Source organism: Aulostomus chinensis, chromosome 15 (assembly GCF_037954235.1).
Source record: "Aulostomus chinensis isolate RoL2024-O1b breed Wild chromosome 15, RoL_Achi_v1.0, whole genome shotgun sequence".
NCBI lineage: Eukaryota > Metazoa > Chordata > Actinopteri > Syngnathiformes > Aulostomidae > Aulostomus > Aulostomus chinensis.
Window position 1 is genome coordinate 15369346 of NC_141334.1, and position 13770 is coordinate 15383115.

Here is a 13770-nt window from a genome sequence, read left to right on the forward strand (position 1 = left end):
CTCTAGTTGTTAAGATTCACTGTCTTTATTTATGATGTTCCTGTTTCACAAGTCCTACACATATTATTACGATGTCAAGTATAATTGGCAGTGGAGATGCTTTATCACTCCGGTGGGAATAAGAAAGATAACACAGCTCTGAATTGCCTTCACTACTGCCTGGCTTTGAGGAAAAAACCTCTGGTGCTGCTCTTAAAAGAACCATGACCTGTATGTTCGCAACTCTGTTTAAAAATGCATCAGGTAGAAGGGGTGTGTTATAACACCTTTGGATTTTTGTTGTTGTTGTTGTTTTTTTTGTTTCTCCTCTCCTTAGAATAACACTACATCTTCATGGTGATCAATCCTTTTTTGGGCTAAGAGGAATTCGATCAGGCTGCATTCAAGATGAGACCTGAGAATACACCCAGGAAGTCTTCTCTCCAGAGCTGATGTCCTTGTCAAAACAACTGGGTGGCTTTTCATCAAGATCTGTCAGAGTAACTTTGTGGTCCAGCTCATGGGAATTAAGTAGCCTCTTGCAAAAAAAAAAAAAAAAGGAAAAAAAAAACCAAACAAGAAAGGCCACTTTTTCCATTTTTGAAACTGGAGTGCGGTAGTTCTGCTTTGCCAGCAGTCAAAAGGTCCTTCAGGACGGTTTTGTAATCATGCTAAATGACTGAGTTAAGCAAAAGAGAAGCAACTCTTTTGTTGATGTGATGCCCCTGGCAGAATGTTCTGGCCTTGGAGATGTTAATTGTTGTCCGGAGAATATGAGCTGAATGTGTCCTGAGTTGAATGAAAACTCATCTCTTGGCTTCTTTAGAAGAGTAATTAAAAAGTAGACAACCAAAACGCCCCGCATGTTCAGGATATAGGGAGCTGGGGTGATGGCGTGTTTGTTAATGGATTGTTACAATGTGGTGGTTTCTCAAAATGTGAGAATAGCAAAGTCAAATATCCTGTTAAGCACTTCATATGCTGAGTACAGTATTGTTTGAGTCATGAAGCACTCAGTTACTTCTTCCACAACTAATACCTTTTTCAGCAAAACAATCTGCAGAGCCAGATCAGTGAGCTTCTGCTGCGTATCAAACTTGTTCACGTTAAATAAGGTAGAAGTCAATTCCTCGAGCTTTAAATATCATAAACGGGGGATATTCAAGGTCTCTGAAGGCACCGAAAACTTCCATACGTATAACACCATCTGTGTCAGTTTGAATAATTTTTCTAATTCAAAAGGTTTCTAGAAGGATTTTACATATAATTAGAGGGGGAGAGCAAAGCTCAGAGACAGGTTTTACATCACACAGTAGAAGCCGCCATCAAGGCAAGAAAAGAAGTATTTCTGTCTGCGCATTTGAATTTCTGGTCTTTCAGTCAGTAATACAAGTTTGGGAGCGCGAGAGAAAGTGAGCGATCAGTTACATTAATTTGCACATGTCAAAGAACAAGCTGCGGAAGAAAGCTCCGCTTCAGTCTGCACACTTATGATAGAAGAGCCAGGGAATACAAATGCAATGCAATACCCTGTGTTCAAGATATTTACACCGTCTCTGTGAGGCCAGTAAATATTGTGCACTTCATGTGCCACAGAGGACCAGCAGAATTTCATTTCAATAAAACACTACACCAGCCAATTTCACTGTTTACTTCCTCTCCCTGGTTGAAAGTGTGATATAGTGCAAGCAGCGGCGGAGACAGAATAAAACGCTGCAGTCTCTGGGTCTCTGATAGTATACATCTGAGAGATGAGCGAGGGGAAACTTCACAGCCTGAAAGTTGCTAATTAGTCCGTCTTACCTGTGTCGTGCACATGCTAGCCATACCATATTACAGGCATTCATTTCTTAGATGTCACACCGCATGTTAAATGTTACATTCATAATCTTGTTATCTGGGTGGAGATTGTAGTAAGGAACGAGTCGTCTCGAGAGTGAAGCGGCCTGAGCCATAGCTAAGCGTTCCTGCGAGTGACCAGGATTGTCTCACCACCGAAAAAAACCAACAGATTCATTCAGGAAATGTTTCACACATTACACATCTAAGAAAACAATCAGGGAGGTCCCGCCCCCCATATTTTTAGTGTGAAGTGAGGGAAACCAAGTGTCATATCAAGTCCCAGAAAATTGCATTGTTATATGTTTTTTTCACCCTTTTCTGAAACAATTCAGACATAAATAACTGACTTGATTCTATCTGAGTGTTATTTAATTTATATCTAGAGTATTTTAAGAAGGGATTTGCAAATAAACCAGTTCGGTTTTGGCAGACATTTAAGTTGTGCTTCTGAGTACTCCTGCTTGTTTATGTGCTGCCAAAACATCTCTTAAATCCACATTAGCAGTTTGACCTTGTATTGAATTTAGGGAGAATGCAAGGCATTGGGAGGCTAGACAGGCACAGAGACCCCACACAGCTTGTTTCCAATGTTTCTTATTAGTGCCACCCAAAGGCTGTCTCAGGAAGCAGCTTTGACCTTTGAGGAAGGTTGGCAGCAGCAGAGAGAGGCAGACACACTGAGAGAAGTTGGGCAACCAAAAGAGAAACAGCAGGATTGTGTCAAGAGTGATCCACATCAGGAAACCTGAGCTAGCTGCTGAGGGGGAATGGTGTTGAACCCTAAAGAGAGAGCTAAACATATTGGCCACGTCACAAAAGATAGGCTTTTACTGCTACAACCAAGTCTCTGTCTCGACAACCGGCATGTAGCCAAAGGATGGTTGTATCTCCAACACAAACCATATAGCCTGCTTTTTTTGAAGTGAATATGAATATAAGATAAGGGAATACATTTATTACCTCCGCCACAGAGGCTCTGTGTTCACCTACCTCTGTTCGTTTGTTTGTTTGTCTGGCTGTCAGCAGGATTACACAAAAACAGCAGGGCATATTTAAATTAAGTTTTGTGGAGAAATGCATTGTGGCCCGTGGACAAACACAATTAATGTTGGTGTTGATCCAGGATTTATTTCATTTTTTTTAATACCATCTGTAACATTGCAGGATTGATTTTTTTCCGAACATTTTCAATAATCACTTTGGACATGTTAGGTTTATTAATGTAGCAGCTTTTTGGGGGGTCGGTGTCTGCGACTCTCAGTGTCCCTCTGGGTTATTTTTGTTTGTCTGTATGTCAGCAATAATATGCTCAAACTACCAGATGGATTTTTAAGGTACTCAGTGGAAGCCGTTGTAGCCTGGGCCGCGGAAGAGAACCGTGACATTTAGTGGCAGAGGCATTTAAAGTTATGAGTTTTTTGCTCTCTGTAAGTGTTCAATCTTTTTCTTCACCTGTAGGATCAAGGAAAAATTGGTGTTATTTTCAATGTGGGAACAGATGACATCACCATCGATGAGCCTGCTGTCATGGTAAATGACGGCAAGTACCATGTTGTGCGCTTCACACGCAGTGGTGGCAATGCCACTCTCCAGGTGGACAACCATCCAGTCATTGAGCGTTATCCTCCAGGTAAGACTAACAGCAGCAACAGAATTTTTGTACATGAGGGAGATGGCATGAAGTATTTGGAGCTGAGGGAGACGACTGCATGTGTGTCTATTAAGCTGCGTATGAGCGCCGTTTTCAGACGAGGATGCTTGTTTGATTTTTAGCTTTCCCACAGTGTTTTAATCACCCTCTATATATGTTCGGCTATTAACTTTCACACACACAATCAGATATCCTGCAGCATATGGCATAATTATCTAAAAGGGATGTACTTTCGTCAAACGGCTTGCTGAGACGGAGTGAAAGAACTTTCATTAGCGGGTCAGAAAAACATCCACACTTGCGGTAAATGTGACAGTTGTTTTTTTTTTTTCCCCCCTCACAGTTCTTCTAAAAATGTCTTCATATGCATTTGCCAAGATATATGGTTGAAGCAACCCTAGTATAATATTTATTCATTTCATTGTTAATCATCCACCTTTGGTAGAGGAATGTGATCTTCTTTCGGAGCCTTGTAGCATGAACAACTGTAGTGACTGGGTTTGATTCACCCTCATCTATAAGCTAGTGAACAACTGACAGTGTCACCTTTAGGGAAAGATTGAGGTTCTTACCGAGAGATGAAATTATCCTTTAGATCACTGGGTGAAAAAAAACAAAAAAACAAAAAAACCTTGATACATTTTTTATGAGTCATGCAAATTGAAATACATTCATGGCATTGTATATTATAGTAGACTTGCAATGCATAAGCACTGGCTTATAAACATAACAAAGCATCTGCAATTACACATGGAAGAGATACATTTAATGAGACCAAGATTTTCCATAAGGGATTAAGGCTCATCCACCTCTGTACACATCATGTGCGTGAGTGTGTAGATTAAAGAGTGTGAGTGTGTGTGTGTGTGTGAGAGCGAGCGAGCGAGAGAGAGAGAGAGAGAAGCAAGCAAACACACATAATGCGATCATGACTGGCTTTGCTTTAACCTGTTCTGAACCAATCAACCAATTAACCTTATTCAGAGCAGGTGTGCCAGCTGGCAAAGAGAGATGAAGTCGCCTTGCTGCCTCCAGCTGGCGCTCACACACACACACACACACACACACACACACACACACACACACACACACAGGCAGGCACATACATTAGAACTGTGTAGTGGTGATGGATGATGGCCATGCACGTCCACACTCTTTGTCAAAGCCCACGGACTAATCAGCATCTATATGTATATGAATATTCCTGATGAATTATTAAAGCGACCAGCAGTCATCATAAACAATTAAAGAGCTTTGCATCTTTTCGATTTTAACAATATGAAGGGGAGGGGTGTGATATAAAAGAGCCGCTAACACTGAGGTGACATACAAATACAAAGTGCTACAGCAGTCCGCTGATTCAATGAATAAGGTGCTGCGATTATTTATAACCTTCTTTAAACAGGAGTTTCCAGTAAGAACGCAGTCTTCCTGCAACTCTGTATCAACACAGTTCACGTTTGAATGAAAGTAGTTAGTCAGTGTTTGATTATTACAAGACCTTCTTAAGTGATGGATTAGACTCTATCAAGTACATTTATGTTATGAATATTAACTGGGCCCTCCTGTGGTCCAGACACTTCATATAAAAAAATATACATATTTCCTGTCATTACTTGCGTTGGATGAATTACTGTCTGCATGTGTTTAAGAGGGAGCTGAAGTCCCGCTCACTTGAAGGCAGCCTAAATTCCACTATGTAGGTTAGTTTTGTTTTCATGGATCTTTCTCTAACTGGAAATTATGTTCATGTGTAGTCTGTTCAGATAGAAAATGCGGTTCAAACATCGGACTCAAAGTCTTCTTCAAAGCGGCTCTGTGAAAACACTTAATTTCAACAGCGCCAGCTCCCATGAGTCTTTGCTGTAGATATGTTGTCAGTCCCTCGTGGGAGCAGCGGTAAAAATACCTCACATGTACTGTGGAGAAGTGGGTGAGACTTTGGCTCCCTGTAATGAATCTAGTCAAATTCAAAAACTGATGTTTGTTTCTGCTGTGAACATGTTGAATTATGAAAAGTATTTTCCAGATTGTCTTTGCCTGACTTTTTTCATGTTATTTCATGTTTGTCTGAGTACAGTTCATAAACTAATTTGACATTTACTGTACTTGGTATTTACTGAAGATTGTTTTGCTTAAAAATTAGCTAAATAATACTAACTAGTGTAGCATTATAAATAGCCTAAACATCACTCTAATTAGCGTTAACGTTGTTATACGTAATAATTAGATAACACTAAGTCAAGATCTACTAATAGATGAGTTAAAAATGGATAACTTGTTAAACCTGCTAGCCATTATAACTCTGTTTCTAACCCTGTGATCTTTCAGCTTGCAGACTTTAACCTTTAATCTGTCTCTCCAAATTCTTTGAAGGACACTATGATAATGAACGACTGGCTATTGCTAGACAAAGAATCCCGTACAGACTTGGTCGGGTAGTTGACGAGTGGCTACTCGATAAAGGTAAAAAAATAATTAATTAATTAATTAATCCTAAATAACCTTTCCCCATGAGAGGCGCAGTACCAGAAGACAAGGGTGACAAGGACTGTTACCCACATGTGTACCTCCAATTTAACTCATATTGGCTATGAATTTTAATGAGTAAATGTAGCTAATATTCAGTCTCACTAAATTTGAAGCAAAGGGGTATCACATACTTGTCATTTATTCTTTGTCACCCTTGCATCTTGTGGAAAAGCTGCACCCTTAACCAAGATTTTAAACCAATGAACTAAAAAACACATAACCCCATGTCTAACCCTCTATCGTCCCTCTTATAACCACTGTGTGTAATTAGATGCTGTGTGTAACTGTTTAAAAACCATTAAAATGTTGTGGTGCATTTACATTCCCACGAGTGAAACTAAAATGACAAGGTCTCGCTCCTTCTAAACTGACGAATTAAACCTTAACTCCTGAATGTGATCACGCCGGATGAACTCCCTCCCCTCCCTTGTTCCCTGCAGTCTTGTATTGGCTTGCCATGCTCTACAGTGACCATGTCACACTCTCCAGCTCAAGTTTTTTTGTTTTTTTTTTTTCCCGCTGAGACAGAACAGCCCTGACAGGCTGTTAAAATAGATCACTGTTTGCAGCCATTACGTTGGCTAATAAGTATTCTCCCGAGATGGTCCGTTACTGCGGTCCTCCTCCCCTGTTGTGACATCGCTTATCAGTGAAGCTGCTGTCAATGGGGCTGTTAGATGACTCTGCCCCATCCAGAGGTGTGTGTGTGTGTGTTTGTGTGTGTGTGTGTGTGTGTGTGGGTGTGTGTGTGTGTGTGTGTGTGTGTGTGTGTGTGTGGCCGTTTGGAGCATGTTTTAGTAGCTGATGAAGCCAGAAGGGGCAGTGATCTTTAACTTCTACTGTCATTTAGCTTTAAAGTATACCGAGAGACTCCCATTTTAATAATTCCCAAGAGTCTTGCAAAAGTCCTTGCATTATCTATTCTGGAGTTAAGAGATAAATATCCTGGATAAACCCTTTCCACCTTACAGATGCATTTCAGTGAGATTTCAAAATTACTATGTCTAATCAAAGCACCTAAATAGGCACCTAAATATAATCTTTAAGCCTCCTCTGATGATTGTAACCTGCATGTCTAAGCTCATTAGCCTTCCCCTTTTAAAATCTAAATCATTTTTAAACAAATTAGTAATCAGTAAGACCCACCTGGTTCAAATCTGCTCCTGTGCAAGCTCCCTCATATGACTTCTTCATGTCTACTGTACCACTCCCTCCCCCACCCCTCCACCCCCTCCTTTTTCTATTTTTTTCTCTCTCTCTCTCCCTCTCTCTCTCTACCCTCAGGGAGACAGTTGACCATCTTTAACAGCCAGGCAGCCATTAAAATTGGCGGTCACGACAAGGGTCGGCCATTCCAGGGTCAGATTTCAGGGCTTTACTACAACGGGCTCCAAGTCCTCAAACTGGCAGCAGAAAATGACCCCAGTGTTCAGGTGGAAGGTAACTTGCGCCTGGTTGGGGACTCTCTCTCCGTGTTGACCACCGACACCACCTCAGCCACCCCGCTGGCTGTCTCTGATATGTCCACCACAATCATGGAGACCACCACCACTATGGCGACCACCACCACCCGCAAGCAGCGGTCACCCAGCTTGAGAGAGAGCATCTCTAAGGTCAGAGAGTAGAACGCAACATTGCAAGGAATTTAACTAGTTAATGTGAGGGTTGGTTATAGGTTCATGTTTACTGATTCCCCGTGAGGTCTTCAGGTAAAGAAATACGATACGACACGCTGGCAATAGAAGTTAAGAATATTTCATTTTATGAAATAGGTCTGAAAAGGCAAGTGGTTGTATTTGATGTATTGTTGCATATATGTCTCCAAGTGATGTAATCAATCTTTCCTTTTGTTTTTGAAAATGGCTTTGCACTTATCCAGGTAATCATGGTGATAATGAATATGAAAGAGTTCTAAATAGGGCTCGGTGATAGATGATTTTCTGCTGTATTCAACTTCATTCACTGGTGTGAAACTATAACATACCTGGATACTCGACACTTATCTCAATGTCACATTTTCCTACGTTCGTACTTTTCCATCCATGCCATATTCATGCATACAATCAAATTTAAAGGTATCAGCCAGCATAAATGAAAAAAAACACAACTGCTCCTCCCAGAAGTACAAGGGCACCTTGTAGAAAGCAGAACTCTTACATGAAATTAAAATAATTATGGGCATTAGGGTTTTTTTTTTTTTTTTCGATGTCAAATGGATCCGGGCCCAAATTTAATAGGCTCTTTTTTCAACCACACACATCCATGACGTTTGATATAAATTAGCCTGGTCGAAAGACGGATATATGAACCAAGAGGCATGGCTGAAAACAGAACAATTAGATAACGCTAAAGAACTTTTTGGTTCTCGTCCGTATTTTATGATTTTCAACAAAACAATTTTGCTATTCTCAGGCTCCTTGAGATATTAGGACTAATTCAAGGGCTCAGTCTCAAAGGAGGATTTACTGTGTCTGTTGTGCAGCTGTTGAATCGATCATAGACCCTCGTGATTTGATTTGATTTTTTTCCCCCTTGTCAAGACTCTCAAGCAGTAATGACTTCTTTTCTTTCTTTTGCATGCGACAACAGCTGTGTATCTGTCGAACATCAATCGCCTCTGAAAAATCAATTCACTCTCACACAGCTGAATGTAAATCTCCTCTCTGACACATAAAAAAGATCATGGAATAAAATGCTACATGCTAACCGTGTGGTTGAAGTCCCAAACATCACAGGTGTGTCAAATGCCTTTTTGCTGAATGCAAATGTAAAATGGAGTAGTGCCTTTCCACCGTACACTCACTCGAAATTCTCTACATTACTGCCTCATTCACACACATTCATACGCTGATTGCTTCCATGCAAGTTTCCGACCTGCTAATCAGGAGCGTTTGGATAGATTCTTACGCGTTGGGTTGTCTCATTACCAACCATCATATTGAAGTGCTACAAAGCTGCAACATTTGAAGGATATCCACATTTGTTGGTTAGTTTCCTGAAGCTTCCCTAAAATTGCTTTCCATGTATTTTCAATTTATCCAAGTAATCCGTTAGTGAACCATGTATTCCCTGATCTGCTCAGGTATGCTTCATTCACCGTGTGCGCCCTAAAATCCAATTTATACATATTAAAGAGCCCTGATTCAGCGTGTTTTTGCAATATTGAAATAAAAGACTTGTGCAAAAGCAAATGAGTTCAGAAGATTCACAGCTGAGGATTTACTTTCCATTAGTGCTGCTCTTACTTTGTTGGTAAACACATGAAGTCAGCCACAGGGGCAAAGGATGAAAAGCAGCTGCATATGTGCACATTTTGGATTTTACTCGTACTAGTGTTGCTCCAAGCGAAAACACTAAAGTGGCACACTGCAGCCCACTGCAGCTTCTCCTCTAATAAGATAGTCAGACAACAAACACACTCCTAAAGCAGCGAGAACAAATCTGGATGTTGACTGTGCTGTTGTTAAATCGACTCTTCTTCTTTTTTTTTCTTTTTTTTCTTTTTTTTTTGCCATTCCCAATTCAGCCGCAAAATTCAGATGACATTTTGGTGGCGTCAGCTGAGTGTCCGAGTGACGATGAGGACCTGGAAGAGTGTGAACCAGGAACAGGTGGGTCAGCCATGGCGAGAAAAGACAGGAACGCACCTCTTATCCGAGACTGTAGACAGAGCACATTGACTTCAGTTAGCCTCCTTTACTTTCAGTGTTCACATCTCACAAGTGCAGTCTCCTGTTTCTGCAGCTGTAGTTGACTCAACTTGCATCATTTCACGGTGTATGTGAGCTCTTAAGTCTTGTTTGTATTCTAGTAAATGGAATGGGAGAATATCCTAGGAAGTGTTGTGCACTCATTAAGAGTGGATGACAGGAGACGCGGGGATGAAGCTTGTGCCAGAACAAGCTGTGGAACTAAAGGAGTCTGCCCTTATTATGGCTCCCTCAATTATTAATATGACCTTATCAGAATTGTTTGTTGTTGAGTTGTGCTGCAAAGTGTGACTCAAATAACAAGGAAAGAGATCCTTGCAGCAATAAATAAGCAAACTTTACAAATGGAAATATTCCTCTGCAACTGCTGGGAGTCCAATCACAATAAAATATAACTGCATGACATGAGAGCTCATATATGAATATTGAGATATATAAACCTACAAGTAGATATATTTTGTGTAATAGTGATTGAAGGTAAACGCACTTCCTACACTTCCTACCTAAAATAAATTGTCTGTCATTTCTCTTGTCAGCCCTCCCCCTGCCTACAGATGTGCATAAAATAGCATGGCAATTTAATTTTGTTTGTTATGTGCTCTGTTTGTTATTTGCTCTTCATTCAGCTGCCGCCTTTCACGGGCCATCTTGTATATTTGTGTCTTCATGTGAGCTCCTTTATGTTCTTGCTGTATTGTAGTGTATTTTATTGCTTATTCTGACTCTGCACACCCACACGTTGACCCCTCACATAAGAATCAACTGCTACATCATTCAAGAAGAGTGTGGTAGCTCCCCCCCCCCTTTTTTTTGTGTAAATGTAAACATTGATGTAAATATCCTCACAGAGCAGAAATCAGCATAAGATGCGTGATCGCTATGACTAACATTACTGATTTGCTGGCTAATATTAGTTTAATTCCTCTCTGATATTCTACATAATGAGCAGATTGTGCCGCTAATGTAATGAGCACAACTGTTCATCCAGAATTTTTATTTTAATGCTGTTCTAATTTAGTATCCCCTACCTTTTCTGTTTCCCTTTTAGGAGGTGAATTAGTGTTGCCTATTATAACAGTGGATTCCCTTGAGCCTCCATCCATTGCCACCCATTACCCCGTCATCCCTCCTCCTCCTACCCTCCTGTCCCCTCTTGAAACCACCAAAGAGTCCCTGATTCTCCCTCCTCACCCTTCCTGCCCCCCGGACCAGGAGGACTGTGGTGACCCTGTGGAGGTCTCGGCCTTCGGCTCTGGGGAGATGACGGAATCAGATGACGAGGATTTTTACAATAAAAACTCCCATATGGTCACTGACAGGACAGTCCTTCCTCCACCTCCCGCCGCTGGTGAGGGTGGAGTCCAGAAACCCCGCCCCTTACCTCCTTATGTTCCCACCACCAACCCTGACCAGCTCCACATCCCTGCAGGCAAAATGAACACCCGTGACCAGGTGCTTCTGCCCCCTGCTCCTCCATCATCCCGAAACACACCAGGACTAACTTACCCCCCCAATTTTCCCCATGTGCCCACAGCCAACCCCACAGCCTCAGATGAAAAGAGCCAACCGGGTGCCGTGGAAGTGATCAGGGAGTCCAGTAGCACCACGGGGATGGTAGTTGGTATTGTGGCTGCTGCTGCTCTCTGCATTCTAATCCTCCTCTATGCCATGTATAAGTACCGCAACCGGGACGAGGGCTCCTACCAGACAGACCAGAGCCACAATTTTGCCAACAATTTCACTGTGGAAGGCAACGGAGCAGTGGTCAAAGACAAAAGCACAGCAACAGCCTCTGTGGCAAAGGCAATCACAAAAGGCAAAAAGAACAAAGACAAAGAATATTACGTCTGAGATCAGAAAAGAAGAATAGGCAAGTGTGGACTGAGACAAGAGGATGAGAGGGTGCTTCTGTTTCACTCCCCTGTTTTGTCTGGTCGATCGTCAGAGATATTTCACAGGCCACAAAAAAACAACTGTACAAAGCATCTTGCTTTAAACAGTAACATTTCCCTTAAAAGTCAAGGTTGCCCAGCTCCGAATAGACCAATCATCTACAGCACAGGATCGGACTCAACACGTGCACTCAGTCTGCAACTCTTTGTTAGTGTGTCATTCTTATGTTTTTGAGCTTGGACGAAGCATATCCACCATGGCTTTGTATATAGCGTGGATATAGCGCATTGAAAGAACATCCGGACAGATTTGCCTAAATGTTTTCTTTGTACTTCTTTGTAATGCTCCAGTCTCAATGTCCCCATTATGATATATGAAGCAGAACAGGCCAGTTATTGAATTTTTTTACGGTGAATGAGCAGACAGCACCCCAGTAATACTGACTATACTGGGAAAGGAAGCTTTTATTTGTATAAGACATCATCTCTTCAGCCTCCATGTTATGTAATGTGGGTTTATAGCTCTCCGGTCCCTCTGCCTCTGTCCACAGGAGACGGTATTATGTTACTGGTGCAGTATCATAAAACCAAGCATGATATTTAGATGCTGAAAAATACAGGATTTTAAAGGGATTATAAAATCACTCCACATACTTCAGCCACCGAATCTTCTCGTATGATGGATCAGAAACATTTAAATGTGAGACATCACGCTGGGTCCAAATAGTGGTAACCGTTAAAGTCAGTCTGCACAAGTGAAGGTATTTCTCTGTGAACATTGCTTGTATGTACATATAGAGGTGAGCAGATGGAAGTGACATTGTGTATGCAGGGAATGAACTAGAATCTGAGATGTTCTGCCCCCCCCCCACCCCCCACCCCGCCTTTACACTCCTCCTCACTGCTTTCACAATGACATCCAAAACGCTGCAGCTCAAACTTCACAGGAGTCGCTGGGAACACAGAGTCACGTTTGAGGAAGATTTTTTTTTTCTTCTTTTTTTTCCCCGAACCAACCCACCTCACCAGAGGCTGGCTTCATCTTCTTCTTCCTCAAAACTGTCTGGGATAATTCAAAAGCACACAGAAAATGTAAACATATCTTTGAGATATAGATATTCCTTGTAAAGCAGCCAAACATGTATTGTTTTTTTTTTTTCTATCAGTTACTAAAAGACTATTCTATGAGATGAATAATTGAAGATTTGTGAATTGTATTGATATTTCTCTGATATTTCGATGTATCTTGTTACTACTCCTCTTAACACATTTTAGATTGCCTTTGACTTCAATCCAGACACAAAAAAAAAAGAAAAAAAAAGCACACTTTTCCTTCTGATAGCTGCTTTGGTTTCTGCATTATTCACGGTTCAGATTATGCAGAGAAAAACACACGGATGGGACAAACAAATGTTTTTGTTTTGTTGCATTGTGCATTTTTATATGTGCTGAATCTGTTACTCAATGGATCTGATAATATAAAGCCATTTTCTCTGTTGAGTTATGTCCACATTTACTTATTCATGCTCTGTGATTTCCTGTTATTTCTTATGAAAGTGCCATTCAACATGAGCTGCTCAGTGCTCAGAAAATATTCCATTCCTCACTCATTGCTATTGTATAGTGTTCATGTGAAATGGATCTTAATATGTGTACAGAACGTGGATAAAGATGAAAATACACTTGATGATATACTTTGTACACACCCGTGTTGTGTGTTGCTTCATGCAGAAATGCAGTGCTTTTTATTGTTGGATACAGTAAAGGAAGGAACACAAGCAATTATTTCAAGGTCAGAATGAAGTAACATTTTAGGATATGAGATGATGGTTGTTGTAACAATCACGATTAGAAATAATAATCATAGTCATAATGTTAACACAAGTAACCTTCATAGCCTCAATGATCTGATCCTATTTTAAAGCAGTACTCTCGTTGCTCTAATTAGTGGTTGTGCTTTATGAGTTGTGAGTCTAATGGGATGAAAGAACCTCACATTGATGTGATTTTACAACAGTTGCACTTACCTAACACGATAAGCTAACATGTTTAACATAAAGAAACAGCATTTCACACCAATTGCAGGCCATGATATGTTTTAAAAATGGCTCTTACACTCTAGTTTCATCATCATCCTCTCTCTCTCTCTTTGCTCTCGTCTACA

At 40.9% G+C, this 13770-nt stretch overlaps 1 protein-coding gene across 6 annotated transcripts in view; it reads left to right on the top strand.

Moving 5' to 3' along the window:
* Positions 1-13377, top strand: part of nrxn2a (neurexin 2a) — a 126160-nt gene extending 112783 nt beyond the window's left edge. For 3 of the 6 annotated variants that reach the window (XM_086179139.1, XM_086179141.1, XM_086179140.1), the window contains 5 exons: positions 3280-3451; positions 5849-5938; positions 7289-7617; positions 9531-9615; positions 10763-13373. In XM_086179139.1, coding sequence (XP_086035265.1) covers positions 3280-3451; positions 5849-5938; positions 7289-7617; positions 9531-9615; positions 10763-11565 — 1479 coding nt within the window. In that variant the 3' untranslated portion in view covers positions 11566-13373. Of the gene's footprint in view, positions 1-3279; positions 3452-5848; positions 5939-7288; positions 7618-9530; positions 9616-10762 lie in introns of all 6 variants that reach the window. The other 3 variants (XM_086179143.1, XM_086179144.1, XM_086179142.1) reach the window with 2 other exon arrangements.
* The last annotated feature ends 393 nt before the right edge of the window (positions 13378-13770 follow it).